We start from the raw sequence: 17,837 nt of genomic DNA, 5'->3' as shown, positions 1-17,837 counted from the left end.
AGGGATCATTTTCTGTTGTTCAGATTTGGGGGGGATTGTACATATACACAAGGGATGGTGATGCTCTTGGAGCTCCCCCTGGCGGCGGTTGCTTCCCAAAGGGTGCAGCCTTGACCCACCTTGTTGGAGACTGTGGCACCAAGGGCAGAACCGGAGTGCTGGTGTGTGAATGGGCAGATGCGGCACAGCGGGTGTTCCTGGGTGGGAGCTGCTCCTCTGAGAGCAGCCGGTTTTGGTGCATGTCGGCCAAACCCTGGGCACTGCAGCCGGTGCCTGCTGCCGGCACCTCCTGAAGATGGAGGAGCCTTGAAGATGGAGGAGCCTTTGTGCTCATAGTCCCGTAGTGCCTCATGGCAGAGGAACTGAATTATCCCTAGAATACAAAAGTTATTCTCCTCCCACGGCTTCTTCTATCTCCCTGACCTAGTTACTGACCACGGACCCAGCCAGTCATGCCAGCGTGCAAATCTGGGGTTTCGCCTGTCTGCTGGCAAAGCTGCCAGGGACGAGCAACAGACAACTTGGAACATGTTGCTTTCTGAAAATGAGATTGGAAAATGCATTACCCAGGAACAATTCTGAATACATGTATTTCAGTTCATATGGATAATCAGGATATACTTACAAATGCTTTTACAAAATGTGTTTGCATTCATATGTCTCTCTATATATACACTCAAACATATATACCACAGAGCTGGCCATGTGTAGGCAGTCTGTACATACAAATGCCTCTCTCCAGGAGGGATTGCTCACTGTCAAAGGTGCAACAGTATCTGGTTACTCATCCACCTCACCATGACAGCCCAAATACTGCCATTTGTATTAGTGGTGCTAAGGTGATGAGATGGGGCCATTTTATAAGCTACATCAATCAGTAACTAATATACACCCAGGCAGTAATACCCACCTATAAAAGGTATACTCTCTATTTATATACAGATTTTCTAAACAGAGCTTCAGTTTTCATATGTTAACAAATGTAATTTACTCTGCCCCTCTATTGCTGACCACATGTGAAAGCACACACGCTGCATGTGGCAGGTTGCAGATGTTACCTGCTTGTGTGTGTCATGTCCACCCCAGCGCGAGTGCTGCAGGGGACTGGCCCACTGGCAGGATGGGTCCCCTGAAGCATCCTCCCACCTCCAAAGCACACCCCTGCCTCCCACACAGAAACCAAGGGAGGCTGGTTCCTCTGAGCTGGAATACACATTACACCTTTAGAAAGCAACTAAACGAAGATGTTAATTACAAAGAGAGAAGCTGCCAGGATTATTAGCGATGTGTTGAGCTAAAAAACCCTGTTATTTACGTGGGGAATAGTTTAGCATATGCTTGGGATTTTTTTCATCTATTCAAACCCAAGGCTCTAATATGTTGCACTGCTTCTTGTTCCCATGCTACCTACCTGTGGCAGGCACACCACAATGAAACTCCACACTTCCAATTAATTTCTGTCTTCCAAAGGCACCCTTTTGGCATAGTAATGCGCTGAAACGCTGTCAATGATTCCCTCCAGTAAATGGTGATGACTAGGCTGTGGTACCGAAAGAGAAAGTTCTGCAGATGGGTCCTTCAGATCAGGTTAGCATCTCCTCACTGCTAGCCGACTATGCCATATTGTAGTTTAATTAATAATAGCCTTCTCTGAAATTTACTCATTAAAACAAAAAAAAAATATGCATAATGCAATGTGGCAGATCCTCAGCTACTCGTACTAACCTCACATGGTAGCAGTCACACTCCTGCTAGAGCAAAGGAGAATTTAGATTATGGAAATGGTGAGATTACTAGTTTAGAACTGAAAACACAATGAAGAGATATTTAGAGCTGCTTAGGTGGCTTGTGGATGCGCCCATGTAAGTGAAAGCACGCATGGGCCCCTTGACTGTTTTCAGATTGCAAAGCGTTTTTAGCTCTTTCTGGTTTTCCGGCATTTCCATACTTTCTCAAGCATTTAATTTCCAGTTCTTCTTTCCTGAAATGAGCACGTTGTAGCTGTCACAAATGGTATGCACACATAATCATACAATCAATTCGTATGTACAACCAAGCAACTGAATGTGTAGGAGTTGTGTATGAGTAAGTGCACGGATAATGACAATATGCTCACATTAGTTATATTAATGCCTGTTTATTTCTAAGTATGATGTTCCAAATGACTTGCAGTAAAACTGAAAAATAATATGATTCTATTCTTCAGGGTGCCTACAGTGTGTTAAGTATGTTGATATTCAGATATACTGAATATTGAACATAGATATCTTATTAGGTGCAAAGAATTTGCTCTGTGATGTGCTGAAGAAAGAGGTACCATGAGAGGGTGATTAGGGACCGGCTCAGGCATCAGAAGTTTATGGGTGCAGGGAACGTGGAACCCCATGAGCTCCCTGAGACCCAAGAATCTGGCTGGCACCTGCCTGTCAAAACACAAATAAATATCATAGACCACAACCTTGAAAAAAGTGTTCCCAAAGTGAAGCCTTTAAAGACAGGACATCAAGTCTGAAGCACAAAATGCCTGCAAGGTTGGCAACATGTCAAACAGTTCTTACATGACATTACCTTAACCACCCAGCCGCAATCCAGTGCATGTATGTTGAATACTAATATGATGCAATCATTATACAGAGGCACACAAAATTTGCTTCCCCAAAACCCAAGTGAAGCTTGAAGCATGTCAACCAGAAATGTCAAAGTCATGAATAAAATGGGGGGGGGGGGGGGGGGGGGGGGGCGCGGGGGAAAGAAGGTTGTCTTGAGGTAATTGTAGGCTTTTAATGAAAGGAGTCATGCTAGACTCCAAGCCATGTCACATCACACAGATACGTAAATAATACTGACAGATTAATGCTGAATCTGTAAAAGAAATCACACTCACTCATTCAGAAGCTTTTAATGTGCAGCCATGGACAAACATTTGGTACATCACCTTTGGAGCAAACCAAAGCACAGATGGATTGCAGCGAGTTACAGGACTGACCCTGCAGGATGCCACTGACCTTTATGTCATCTAACCTGTTGGTAAATAAGTCACTGTCACCACAAGCAAAGAACCCGAGCTGGTGGTCAGCAGCAGGTTTCCACCAACTAAAGGGTGTCAGCAGGACAAGCCCCACAAATACAGGCTGAGTCAGCAGCAACAGGAGAAGACTGCTTCTGGTACAGAGGTTAGCAAGAAGAAATCTTAATCCCTGCCCGGAGTTTATTTAGGGTGTTTAATACAAAGGAAATTGATATATGTGTTTGTTTTATCGATGCCTGGCTTTCTTCACTTAAATCCTAGGTCATAAGTAACTGTGCAGAAAATGCAAATGTGTTCCCATGTAGGAACAGCCGTTCTAACCTGGCACACAGAGAAACCTCTGGAGCAGACAGACAGATAAAATAATTAGTTCTGACAGCTGACAACAAGACTAAGCAGCTGTCAGTCCCATAGAAAAATCTTGTACTTTGAAAAACACATTTAAAACTTCAAGCTTAAAAATCCACATGCACACTTAAAACCCCATGCTGTTTGAGTTATGTTTGTTTTGCTCCACTTTCCTGCTCTTTCCATTTTCCTGATACTCTGTCCTCCCAGTTCCTAATGGGAAACTGTCCAAATCCGAGTTATAAATGCCAACATATACCTTAAGTCTTCAGCAAAATAAAAAAAAAAATAAATTAATCAGGTGCCGCTCTTACTTGGCAGTCAAAATATAAAAATAAAACATTTATTTTTCCAACTTTAACTGCACATTCTTGCTTTCTACTATTTGCCTGCATTAATTCAGCAGCAAGGTTCTCGGAGACGAGCTCTGCCCTCCAGCTCTGGTGGTGGTGGCTTTCCATCCATTCCAACAACACACATCAAAATTTTATAAAAGCCATAAAATATGCCGCAGTCTAGTTTTATCTTCTCTCTTTGAACACGCAAATAATTTGACTCCATCTTACCCAAACACTCAATAACCAGCAATAGGAAAGAACAGGATAATTTACTGGGTGGTGTTGGCAGAGGAAAGGGGAGAAGGGGCCGGGGGGAGAGGAAAGGGTCTGAGGCACTTTGTGCAAACAGCGCTGCTGCAGAAGCCTCACTTCTCGGTCTTTTATCACCATGCACCTCTAATCTTTTCTGTTTCTGTGAGAAATGAAAACCTTCTGAACGTGAGCTCCCACTTGCCACCGTGCTGCTGTTCCCGCTCCCTGCCCTCAGTATCGGCACTCCCCCCCGCCTCCATTCCCCCACGGAGCAGCCGCTCCTCCATTCACACCCCAGCTCAGCGCATCGCTCAAGGCCTGCCAACAGCCACCCAGACACAGCGAGCACCACGGGGAACAAACCGGCGCTGCGGCGGCATGCCATGGCAAAGCCAGCAGCCTCAGCTCCGGCCCCGTGCCCTGGGGAAGCCCAGCCAGGCAGCTTGCTCGCCTGAGTGAGCGCCGGTGGCTGCAGCCTTTGAGTGGGATGCTCCCCCCACCGAGAGCACGAGCACCCACCCACCCCTCTGCATCCAGCTTTGGAAACACTCAGGTAAGCGAGACACCCAGAAGGTCGGGGATGCACGGAGTTCTCCCAGGGAAGGCTCAGCCATACCCCCCACGCCTGCCTTTGGCAACACCGCTACAGGGCTTAGCACTGTCGCCAAAACCAGCAAGTGATGCTGGGGCGGCGGGCAGCCACATGTAGAGCCAGAGCATGCAGGGCTGTGGATGTTCTTCATTCAGTCTTGCTGCCCATAACTGCAGTAATCAATTAGTGAACAATAATTGTCTTGGCACTACAAAAGGACTTTCGCAAGGAATGGGACTGGCTGCAGCCTGCTGCTTGCCAGCTGTTTCAGAACACTGGTTTTGTGGGCAGAGCCTTCATGGAGCAGCTCTGCAGACGCACTGACCACTGTGGTCGGAAGGCTGCTAGCCCATGTCCTCAGGGAACCAGCCATGGGACAGCCAGAGTCGACGTGGATGCCCACCTCTACTACACCAGCCCCCCCAACCAGGTCTCCCTGCAAGGAGGGTCACGCAGTCCCCCAGCCGGCGCCTCGCAGCTCCCCAGCCCAGTGCCTTCCCGGCAGGCACCTATGGGCAGCCCACAGACACCCAGAGAGCCCAGCTTAATCTGCACACAGAGGGGTATCCAAGAGTTAATTAATTTTTTGATCCTGTCATCCTCTCTGAGGATCAGGCAAGGGAAACAGAGGAAAAAGCATATGGCGAGAAGAAGGCAGGTTAGCAGGCCAGAATATGAGGAGCAGATCCAGGTGCTCCATGGGCTCACATTTTCCAGAATTACTTTCAACGACTTTAATTAAGCTCTCCCCAGACTCACCAGCTTGGAGAGATTAAAGCAAGAGAGATCATGCTGAAGAACTTGCGTAGCACGTAGCTCTCCCTGTAAGCTTTTACAGTTCTGTAATTGAATTCACTTCCAAATGCATCACAATTGCACTATGTGAAAAGCCACGCTGACCTACTTTCAAGCCAATTTGTATGTACTCCATAGATGCTTTAAGTCACTTTATAAACACAATATATTTTTTGTCTTTGTTAGACAAATGTAGCGTTTATTGATGGAATCAGATACCCCTCTTGTCCTGCAAGAGTCATTCTATTGAGAAATATGGCACGAAGTTTACTTACAAGAAATTGTCCTGCATTTCCACCTAATCTTAATCATTCGTTATTACTACGTACATAGCAGGTGTGTGGGTGTTTTATTTGCAGCAGCAGCACCCAGCAGGCAGGCTCCCAGCACTGCAGGAGGCAGAGCCACCCAGGTGCTCAGCACCAGCGATGAGCATCAGGACCCGCGCTCCAGCCCCATGCTGCAGGTCACAGCCAAAAGGTTCCTCTGCACCTCCCTTTCCCCCAGCACTGGCCACTGCCTCCCAAAATACACACCTAACCAGCCTGCAACTCTCAATCACCAGAGCTGGGAGAGCTTTTCTGGTAACATTTAGTGGTCTCTTTGCAGTCCTAAGTGCCAGCGCTTTGGATTGCACCTGAACCTCAGCATCTTTCTTTTCCTAATGAAGGATGCAGCCTTGTTAGCCAAAGGAGCAGACAGCCCTCTTCTCCCCCCTGCTAAACGCATTCTTTTTAAAACATCCATGAAGTGTACATATATAAATATATATAATTAGGCATTATATAAAAAATTATATATATATATAAAATATATAAACACAATACATAAAATTGGGAAAGTCCTAATTTTGAAAGTCTGACACACAGTATTTGAACAGTTTAACCTATATTGTTAGTGCTGTGTTTCCCCGTGGCCATGGAGGAGGGTGCAAGCAGGGTGAAGGAAGGGCACAGCCATACCGCGCAGGCAAAAGCCTGCATAACGGGGCAGGATGCAGCAAACTGCTAGGAAGAGGACATTCAAGCACATTTCAGACAAGAATGACACTACGATGGAACTTAAACTGCTTGCAAAATTGTATTGTTTTGATTCAATTACGCGCAAAAAAAAAGTTACCCAAGACATCTAAGAAACAGACTGAAGAAAACATACATTCTGAGGAAAATAACCAAACAAAACAAAAACACCAAAACCAACTTCCAGATCAAATGTCACTTCGAATGTCTGTTTTCCTGTTTCCACTTTCATATTGCCTTTATAATTGCAGTGTTCTGTATCAAGACTGGAGCTCTCTACCAGCAAACCTCATCCCCGCTCTGCAAATGCTCTTCTCTGATGTATCCTACTCCCTGCCCACGTGCCAACGATGAGGAAAGGGGAAGAAGTCACACCTCTCTGACTTAGGTGTCCGAGAGTAGCGGTGGGATCAGAGGCGAAAACAAGCCATACCACAACAGGGGATGCAAAGCCCGGCCAGGCACCGCCAGAGCCACTGCAGCACCAGCCCGCAGAGCCAGCCCCGGGTATCAGCCCGTTTACAGCACCCCACAACCCGCTGCCCAGTTTGTCAATATACATTAGGAGCCACCTTTTCTGCTTAAACTTGAAAACCAGCCTACAGCAACTGGTGCTTTTTGACAGCAATTAGATAAGGTGTGTTCAATAGCAAATTAAATCCACTCACACACCAACCCTCCCCTCTCCTTCCCACCCCCTATGTGAATTTTAACAGGTGAGCTTTGTTATGGCATTTAAGAAGTTACAGAATGTCAGCTTTTTAATCTTCTGTCTCAAATAAGTCAAAGCAAACCATAATTCTGTTGCCAAGTAAATAAAATATTGAGACATGAAATAATTTTGAAGAACCCAAGAAACAAGCTATTTGTAAACAGCTCAGAGCAGAAATGCAGTATGCTTAGCTTTTAGAAGGCTAGACTTGCAAACTAATTACTACATGTAGATACCTGTTCTGGAGGCTTTGTTAGATGCACCCATGTGTCCTTCCAGCACAACAGGACCTCTAAGCCAGGAGAGAAACCAGAGTCCTGCCATCCAGTCCTCAGTGGGTTTCATTTTTTGCTCCACTTCACAAGCAATAACTGTGGGATGATAAGGATTTGCAAAACAAACAGAAAGCTGCACAGTGCTTGTGTTTGGAAGCTCTGAGCATGAAAATCCATTTCAGGGCCTATCTTCCCCCTCGCTGCGATAAACCCCTCCTGAGAGTAGTGCATAAATCACAGAATTGTAGAATCTCGTACCAGAAACGTAAACATCCCCAAAACTTCTTATCTTCTTGGCACGATTAGCGCTCGGAGCACAGGACCTGAGCACCCTGTCCATCTGCAGTTCGCATTTGCACAAGTTCTCCCCCTCATAGCTGAAAGAGGATGAAAATGGATGTTGCCTTCCATGAAGCACAAAACCACGCTGGTTTCATGGACCAACCTTTCTCATTGGGATGCCAAGAAAGCATCCCGCTTCCATCCTCCTCTTCCCCCCACCCCCCTTGAAGGTAAATAATTTTCAGTGTGCAGGGCAAGCTGAGGGTCCTGAGGAGCTGGGTGGGAATGGCCCCTTCACACCTGCCCAGCTTCAGGGGGGTCTGTGGGGCAGACCCTGGGGCTGGCTCAACACGGGGCAGGATGGAGTGGCCAGCTTACCGCTCAGCCCAGACAGCTAATGTGACAATGCTGGCCTTAATCTCAGCCAAAATGAAAGCTTCCATGTCACAGGTGGAAATATTTTGATGGGGCTATGCCATATTTCAGGGGGTGGGTTTTTCCTCAGGGTGGGGGAACCCCCCATGGAAAGTGGAAATTCATGACCACCACCTTCCATCAGAAAGCAGATTTTTCACTGATTGATGTTGATGGGAAATTCAGCAGCAGCAGCATTTTTTAATATTTTGTTGAGAATTTTTCTTTGGGAACATACGCTATGTCACAGATACATATGCTTTAAAGATAATTATGAATAATATTTTTCACTATTTTCCCAACACACCTCATGGATGAGCAAAGGCACCACACTCCATCAGCAATGAAAAACATTCTTCTGTGCATCTAAAACTACTCCAAATTGCATGTTCCGTGACACTGGAAAGTCACGTTCTTCATCCATTGCCGTCTTGGATGGGAGGCACCTTAGCACGAGCAACAGACTGAGAAGCACCAGCGATAACAACGCCTGAGATGAACTGTTTGCTTCCAGGGCTTGCTGAGCCCTGCGGTGGTTATCTTCCTCCCCAACTGCACACAGGAAAAGTTTCATTTCTAATAGATACTGCTGCGCTGGGATTTATACCAACTAAAATGTAGCATGCTTTCTGATGGGATGCTTCATAGCAAACACTATTAAATTTCATCTTATCAAACACGACATATCCCGTGTATCCCAGACAGACTGCTCCCACATGCTCAACCACCCCACACACAGAAAGACAGAAAATTGAATGCGAAAATAGTAAATATCAGCCATCTGCTTTCCAAAGAAAGGTGCTGCTTTTTTGGGGAGCAGGTGCTCACTGCACACTGACCATGCCAGCCCCCAGATCATTCTCAGCCCTGAACGCAAGTGAGCAGTGGTACAGCCCCACAAATCTGGATAAACCTCACAGCGAGTGGAACAGCGCTTCTTTGCCACACCACTCTCCGCCTGGTACTAACACATCTTTTAGTAAGAAGCAGCAGAAGCAACTGCGGGAGGGCTAGCTGAGCAGCTCATGGTGGCCCCGTCACTCGGCTCCTGTCCCCTGAAACACCTCTGCCTTTTCAGAACAAAGTTTAGATTTCTTCCATTTCCTTTGAGCTGACACTCAGCTAACACAGGGACAGAATCCGCAAAGCCCCTGCAACAGGCATTCGAGAGAGTGACCTTGCAGCCCCCCGCTGCGGTGACCACATCACCGCCCCTGCCACCACGGCCATACCACAGCTCCAGGAAGGCCTGCGGTGGTGCCAGGGCAGGATTTCTGTGGTGTGGAGGACACACATGCACAGGACTCACAGCCACCATCCCACAGCACCAAGAAGACATCACTCTTGGCTGATGCACGTGTTGGGTGGACCTGAGCTGGCACCCCAGGGCAGCGGGGGACGCACACGTCCCACCAGCCCAGCTGCTGCCTTGCTGGGCTCTGCTGCTGTCTGCGCCCACCACCAGCACCCATCGCTTCGCCCGGGAGTGGCCGAGCAGCGGTGCCCAGGCTGCTGCCACCAGCTCAGCTGGCCGCACTCAGCGAAGCCCTGCGCCTTCGCCCGCCGATGAGCTCAAACGGGATCGGTGCAGCCCCTGTCAGCAACGCACATCCCGGTCAGCACCTACAGGAAAGCGTTTTGCTGAGGGATTGCTTTTCCATCCAAGAGCAGGCGATACATTCTGCTGTACAGGTGGAGGATGGGGGGGCAGCTGCCACAGGGGCAGGGTCTCCTACCCCAGCGATGGCTGCAGTTGGAGCCGCTGCTGGCAGGCTGCGGTCACCCCCAGACAACAAGAGCAGCCTCCCCCCACAAAATATTGCAGGACCACACACAGCAAAACATGCTGATGGCCCAACTGATGCTGCAGCCTTCATGGCTGAGGTAAATTTGGCAATTTTTTGTAAAATTTCTCTATCAACAAGACTTGCTAGCTAAGCACACCCCTGACGAGCAACACTACTCGTGTCTGGACAAGAAACCATACTTATTTAGATACTGAGCTCATTATCTAACACCGCAACAAATTGTTTTATTCCAATACAGCCATCCAAAAACAGAGTTACGTTTTATATTGGTAACAAGTAAAGGAAACTGGACAAACGCAGCAGAGGGGAAATTCATTAAGAAACACTATATACAAAAGATTCATCTCACTCTGCAAGTTTCAAGAGCTGAAAGTGGTCAGAGGTGGGAGCGGCTGGGGGGTGCCAGAGGGATCTGCCTTGCGTCCCCCCACTGCCAATGCGCCCTGCTGCAGATGGGAGAGGACAGTGTGTGTCCCCGAAGGAGCCAGCAGAGCAGGTTGCCTGCGTCTCCAGGTGCACAAACCTTGCTCAGGAGGAGAGGAGAATAAAGCTGTTTGCCTTAGAAAACTTCAACATAGAATTTTATTTTCAGAACAATAAAGCCCCAAAGGAGAAAGAATGATTTTGTTAACATGAAATTACCTCTTTCACTCAGAGTTGTTACAATTTTTTAAAAAGCATATTGCTTTGTCTCTGCCCTGCCAATCTTCAGCTCTTCCTCTATATTTCTAATAGGTCTAAACTAATTAATTTCCCAGAATAATAACCTCCCAGGGATATACAGCTAGACAATCCTTAACTCCTCATGAAGTTAGTTTCCTGTAGGGTTGGGGAGCAATTACAACTCATTAGTCATGTGTCGTAGGAGGAAACGGCGGGATTTGATGTTGATTGTTTTTCCAGGAGCACCCTGAGAGAAAACAGAAGCGCACGGGTGTCCACATTAACGTAGAGTTTGTGGGGAGATAGCATCAAGTGAGATGCAGCAGTTAGCCTTTTCTGGACATGTGCACAATGACAAGAACAGCAGAGGCTAAACTGTTTTCACCTGAGTGAAAGATACTGACTGTATTTTCTGAAGTGGAGGTTCAAAATACTGATCCAGATACCCAGAAAACTGAGTAAGTACCCATGAAACTTCAAACTGTGAGAGAGGTATGACCTAGGTTCTCCAAACTGTGCTACTACAGCTCTTAACATAGCACTATTCCAAATCGTGTTCCTTATGCTAGGTGGTGAATGCAAAATTGTGCACAAGCTCATCCATTAGACCATCAATAGCACTAACCAGTTAGACATTAAGCAAGAGATAACGAGTATCCTGCTGCCTGTCCAGCTCAGGCAGGTGAAGGGGACACCAGATCTGTTTAGCTGGATGCACAGGCAGGTTCCCAGCTGCAAAATACATTCAGAAAAACACTTGCCCAGGGTGGAGCGCAAGACTCTGGCAGCATCACAGGCCTCCAGGAACCCAGCGATGTTTGGGGAGCAGAAAACACATTTGAAATAAAGTACTCATTTAGCTTAACTTAGATAATTTATTTCTCCTCTCTGATGTCCAGCTATCTTCAAAATTTACATCTGCAGACTTGATTAGAGCTTTTCATGTTTTATTTCTGAACTATATGCTGCATACGTTACAGTGTGATAAATTCGACATTTCAAATGCAACAAATGGCTACAAAATTGGCCCCTTGTGAATAATAGCCCAGCAGCATTTACATGTAATTATTTTGCCCAGGAATTTAATTTGCTAGGCGTAAAAGTTATGCTGAATGAAAGAGCACTGCATAATGATCTTTAAGCACAGGAAAGAGACAGCCATTACTATAGGCACTGAAATACATGCCACTCTTCTCAAGCCATAAAGCAAATTCCCTGCGGCGAGGAGCATTTCTGCCACAAATTTAGGCAATGCTTTATGATGAATGACAATACTTATTTTGCAAGGGCTGTAAGTATGTAAATCACCAGTCACCACACTGCCAATTGTACATTACCCCTGTATTAGTGCGAACCTGTGTCCTTCAGGGCCACAGAGTAGGAGAGGGAAGAGAAGGGGAGAAGGAGGACATCACAGCCATGGAGGCTAGCAGTGCCCATCAGAGTTGAGGGTCCACTCTACCACCACAAACAGCTACAACAGTGACAGTAAAAGGAAGATTTTAGTACATATTAGTGCAAGCTGCAGCCTGATGTAACACTGTTCACTCCACCATGGTGGGTGATCTCTCTGGCTGCCCCTGATGAGTGTAAGAAAGGCACATTGCTGTTGACAATACGCATTCGCCGGTGCGCTTGCTTTTAAAAAAGTATCCATTGTCTTTCTGGAGTGCACAACCACTGTGTTGTAATTACCTTTTTAAAAGCAGTGTCTTGCGAGCAGACCTACATACATAGTTCAGACTCAAGCAACTACCAAGGGGTTCCTGGCAACTAATTTTATCAGTCAAAATATACCTACTGTCAAACATAACTGCTGTTAGGAAATAAAAGATTGTCTTATCATCTTAAAAGACAATAAAACCCCAACACAATATGAATAAAAACCAAGGAGAATCTAATGCAGAGGATACAATGCTAGTCCTGTATCTGGGAACATTATATATTACCTGTTATATTTGTATAGATATATAGAATACCTGTTTCACCAAATCTGAAATATAGAGCTGAGCTCAGCACAAAATCAAACAAATCAATAAAGCAAAATAAAAAGAGTTCTTCAGATGGGAAAATTCTGGGAAATTTTTTGGTGATCAATCAAGGTTAAAAGTCAATTTTCACCTATCGGGTAATGCTCTGACACATCTACTGCCACAGAGCCAGCCCCGCTGGCCCATCACACTCCCCCAGCAACAGCAATGTGGAGCCCAGAGCAGCCGCAGCCCGGAGGAGGATTCACCAGTGGGAGGGTTGCCCAAGCCCCACAGGGTACCCCACAGGGTACTCCAGCCCCTCTTCAGCCACAGCCTCTGTCTTGTTCCCTAACTCATCACTTACAGACTTAAAAGGCATGTAAACCCACTATTTTCCTCTGCTTATATGCATATTTAAGGATACATTCTGGCACATTGAGGATTTGCACTGCAAGTAAACTGCTAAATTAAGACTCTTAAAAGCTAATAACAGAGCTACAGGAAATCCTTAAATCACAGGATATCAGCCAACAGAGTAACACGCAGCTCCTGAAACAAATGCCTATTTCCATCCCAAGGAACACACAATAATCTGAAATAGAGAACTGGCAGCAAGAGGTTGTCGGTCTTGCAAGTCACGCTCAAAGCAGTGTTCAGATGCGGTGTTATTTTTTCATTTATTTGTATTCTGCAGTTTCAAGAAAATGAAAATCTAAATGCCTTGCACACAAACATGCCGGGGCAGAAACAGGCCCGTTACTAAGGGAAGAGTCAGCAAAATTTGCATACAGCATCTTGTCCCACTTTTGGCACTAAAAACACTACAGTGAAGCTACATTGGAGTGACAATTTCTAAAATTTTAAGGCTAAATAGATAATTCGTAACCATACCCTGCACTTAAGGCTGTGACATGAACGTTTCAGCACCACACAGCATTGTGCTGACTTGCACAGGGTGCCCAGTGGCTAAGTGGAACCGACATATTCCAGCCCATCCTCTCCAGACTGCTGCCTGGCTCTATGTAATAACAAACAACACATCCTGAGTACCTGAGCTGCCCTGACTGAATTTAAAGCAGATGGCATTTGAGAAATTTTGTATCATTTTCATTTTGATTTATTCCAGATAAAGTTCTTATATAATATTGACATTTAGTGGCTTAATCTAGGGAGAAATTTCCCATTCCTTATCCTGTCCTCTCTCATTCTTTTTTTTTTTCTTCTTTTCTTTTTTTTTTTAAGATTCAAAGTTAAATGCTGATCATGGCACTGTTGAAATAGATTCACTTTTCCAGTCACCAGTAATCAATGGAGCATGATGTGAGCTGCCCGATCATCATATTTCAGTTCAGACCCAGTTGTAAGGAAGCAAAGCACCTGCAGGAGGGGTGGTGGAGGGTCTGTCTGCTGCTCTGGTTGAACGCTTGCTTTGTTAACACGGAGCTAAGGACAAGCCTGGAGCAGCTGGGGACCGGCATGGAAAGTTATTTTAGCTAAGCAATATGAACCAAGATGTTAGCCATCTCCGAAACGCCTTTCATCTCCTAGGAAACCTGGGATGGGGACGAACTGCCTACCCTCCACAGGGGCTTTTTCTGCCTTTGGATTGATCACGGGTGTTGCTTGCTCAGTTTTGACTTCCATATGCTGCACACACACACCCCCCCCCCCAGTGCCTTCCTTAATCACCCACGTAAGGGGGAGTTCAAGTCTTGAGGGGCAGCTGGAGCAGCAATTCTAGAGAGCCAAACTGCAGCTGTTTGTGCTCACACTAGTCCAGAAATCACACCAAGCTAATCAGCTGACACTGCGATTCATGTCATTTCATACAAAATAAAAGTCTACTGCAAGTCAGAGTACGAGCCTGGATGTAGTACGGTGTCCCTAAGCAGCTCCTGGATTGGAGTTTGCTCAGCTACGACCAGCTGAACGCGCGGGCAGACCGCTCTGGGCCCAACACAACCCACAGCCATGGTGACACCAAGCTTAGACCAATTTTTGTTTATGAGGTAAAACTACAGAAGAACTTATAAAAGAGCTCAGGCTTAGAGTGAAGGAATAAAAGCAATGTTTCTTGGGACACTGTTCAAAATTGAGTGTGCGAGCCCACAAGTCTCACAGCAATGTCCACAGAAGCTTCATTGCTGGTCTCCAGCAGTGCCGGCAGAGCCCGGCTCCCAGCCCCTCCCCAGCCACCCCCCCAGCGGGACTTTGTGGAAGAATTAATACAGCCCTCAGCACGGTGAGCTTCAGTAGGTAAAAAACCCCACCACAATCATCCTTCAATCTCCTTAATGTATTCTCTACCAACCCTGCACTTCTGCAGCTCCTTGCTTTAAATAATACGAATGGCAAAACTCAACATCATTAGGGTCAGGATTTTACTCTTAATTACTTAAAGCAGGAGGTTGCTATCATTAGGGTCTCTACAGGGTCAGCAGAGAGGGAGCAGATGCCTAATTCAGGTAATCTAGATCAGCCTAAATTACAGAACCTCAACAGGAGAGCCCACACAATTAGCATCCTAACTTGGTCACATCACCTAGCTTTAAGCAGCCATCTACCTTAAACTCATCAGCTTCCTACCACAGACTTCTCCAAACCAGGGAATCCCTGATTTGATTATCCAGCCTCTTCCCAGGAAAGAATTTCCTCCTTTTGAAAGGTATAAATCAGGAAAGAGGAGAAAATCTGGATTAAGTCTTCTTGAATTTTCAACTGGGACACATTTCTACCCAGAAAAAAATTTATTTAGTAACTGTTCTAGTTAAACGAAGCTTAGCAAAGTACTTTCTCTAAAAAAATCAACAAAAACTGTAGAAAGACAGAAGCAAAGTCAAATCATGGGATTATGCAAGATGTGTAGAAATAGGACACTCACCAATATTCAGTTAGTAAGATCATATTGAGTCTTGTGGGATCTTGAGCTTCCTGACTTGATCAAAAAGACTAAATCCCAATGAACCCAGTTATAAGGTATCAGAAATGATAGCTTAATTCTGTGCTTAATTTTGACATTCTTATCTTGGAAATCTTCCCACATACTTTGCAGAGCCAGAGCCAACAGCCTCAGGAAAGTTGTGAACCTGCATTAGATCTTTGTCAACAAATCTAGATGGAGAAATCTCTCAAATCATTAGAGGAAATGAAAGAAAAATGCTTTATGGGTATTTTAAGTACTTCTCTGCAGTAGGATAACTAATCCCTCTCTTTCTCTCTGCAGATACATGACAGGTTGTTCGTTACCTCCTTGATGATTTTTAACTGAAAAGAAGCCTCTCTAAATAGTTTGTTTTCCCCATACTGTGGATAGCAAATTCCACATCACCTTGCTTATTTGTAATTGATAAAATAAGTAGCAAGGTCCAGTTTCAGCTGGGTAGCTGCAGGAAGGACAGCCCCCACCGTAGCTGCCCACGTGTCTGGATGCAAAGTTCTGTTTCTATGAATATGCACACATACCCTTTAAATCAGGCTTTCAGCCAATGTTCATCCTCAGAGAACCACACCACTGACAAGTTTCAAGTTTCTGCAGATCTCAGATGTAAAAGAAAAAGATGAAAAAAAAAAAATTCAAAAGAGAGTGAATATTTGCAGAAGGTTTTTCCCATAAAAGTCACGGTTTTCATTGAATAACATATTTTACAAGTTTTACCCCTCCCCATTATTCAAAATACTAAAGAAATACATAACCTGATCTGCATACCCATGAGAAATCAAAGCTATGGACATTCATCATGTTACAGAAGATATTAATTGGGTTGTTTGCTAGAACAATATCCCACATGTTGGCAGATTTGTGGCAACACCTCCCTGGTGGAGAGGGGACCCAGTCACAATCAAGGCCTCTGAACAAAACATCCCAAACCATTTGCTTGGTTTTCCAAGCAATATTATTTGTTTAACAGAGAACATGCCCATACCCTGACTCTTCCTTTCGTCTCCTTGGCGGAACTGCTGCCATCAGCCAGCCGCAGCCCGTGAGCTCATACTGCCCGAGGGGCACCGGCACGCAGCAACAGGCAGAAAATGAAACACAGATGAAAAACCAGCCCTTTTATTTCAGAATTTTGGAGCAGGGCATTAATGTTCAAACAGCTTTCTAGGTTCCAGTCCCTCTAACCCTTTGACACACCGAAGCACACAATCCCACCTTCCCTGAGTATCCCCATTCCCAGATTTGGCACACAGGACAAATACCTAGCCATCCTGTTTTATCCCGTAGAAAGAATGTAGGCCAGCTTTTCCAAACATCCAGAAGCACTCTATTTCTCAAAGTGATGACAGGCATCCTACTGAAATCAATAGAACATTAATTAAAGTCAACATTGGCCAGGTCCGCAATCCAGCCCATGTAACTTCTCTGCAGGTGATAGGAATTATAGAAATCAAATCCTTTATCATAGCCAAAACATTTTCAAATTGAATTCTACATCCTAGACTAGCAAATTAGTACCCCTTATGGCATCCATGAAATTATTTGTTAAAAATATAGAAGAAATTATGGACCAAACTGATGTTTCCTCCCTTCCTCATCTGCTGGCTAATTGCTTTCCAGGCACATTGCACTGCAGTCGTCTCACACGTAACCGCCCATCAGCTACAGGCTCCAAATTGTTTTGGGGAGTGATCCCGCAACCCCAGTGGTCTCCGGCTGGAAGCCTCCTGCTCCGCGAGCTGCGGGTGGCACCGACACTCCCCCTCGCACCCTCCCGGCCCAACACGCCTGTGCTCCTGTGAACTGCACCAGATAAAACAGTAACACTGCAGAAAAAGGAGCCCCTGTTCTTGCACTTCGTCTGGTCTAACGGACTACTCTTTGTGGTGCTGATCTGCAAGAAATACATCTGCATTTTCGATGTCACCCTCAACACCAGGGATTGCCCTGTGGGGTGCGAGGAACATGCCCTGTGTTACTTCCAGCCCTGCCTGCAGTCCCGCTCTGCTCACCTCATCAGTAAAACACACAAATCACTACCCTTAGTAACACTTTGTCAGCACTTAGTAATATACTACAGGGAACACGCATGCATATCGCACCAAGACAGGATAGACGACAGGCTTGTTTCGGTATTCCGTAGGGATTAAGCAAAGCGTAAGCTATATACTGCATGTAACTCGGGGAGCCCTGCGTGGGACGGAGCCCATGCCCAGCCCCAGCCTTGCCACCTCCCTCCCCCCGTGGTGCTGACCCGCTGCCATAAAGCACAACAGAAGCAGCAAAATGGATATTTTAATTGCTATCCAACCATCTTTTTATTTCTAATGTATTATCTTATGAATTTTGTACATCATATTACAAATGATTACTGAGGCAGTTAGATCTCAAGCAAATTAC

The 17,837-nt window shown here is 45.7% G+C and overlaps 1 protein-coding gene across 21 annotated transcripts in view; it reads right to left on the bottom strand.

Annotated features, from left to right (window-relative positions):
- The window catches only part of PRELID2 (PRELI domain containing 2), a 107,340-nt gene that overhangs the window by 11,483 nt on the left and 78,020 nt on the right, over positions 1 to 17,837 (bottom strand). For 19 of the 21 annotated variants that reach the window (XM_056348568.1, XM_056348565.1, XM_056348566.1 and 16 more), the window contains one exon: positions 16,543 to 16,791. The exons of the other annotated variants lie outside the window; for them this stretch is intronic. In XM_056348568.1, coding sequence (XP_056204543.1) covers positions 16,602 to 16,791 — 190 coding nt within the window. In that variant the 3' untranslated portion in view covers positions 16,543 to 16,601. Of the gene's footprint in view, positions 1 to 16,542; positions 16,792 to 17,837 lie in introns of those variants that run through there. 21 annotated transcript variants of the gene reach the window in all.

Source organism: Falco biarmicus, chromosome 8, assembly GCF_023638135.1.
Source record: "Falco biarmicus isolate bFalBia1 chromosome 8, bFalBia1.pri, whole genome shotgun sequence".
Classification (NCBI taxonomy): Eukaryota; Metazoa; Chordata; class Aves; order Falconiformes; family Falconidae; genus Falco; species Falco biarmicus.
Note: the sequence above shows the minus strand (reverse complement) of the source record. Positions and strands in the feature narration are given on the sequence as shown.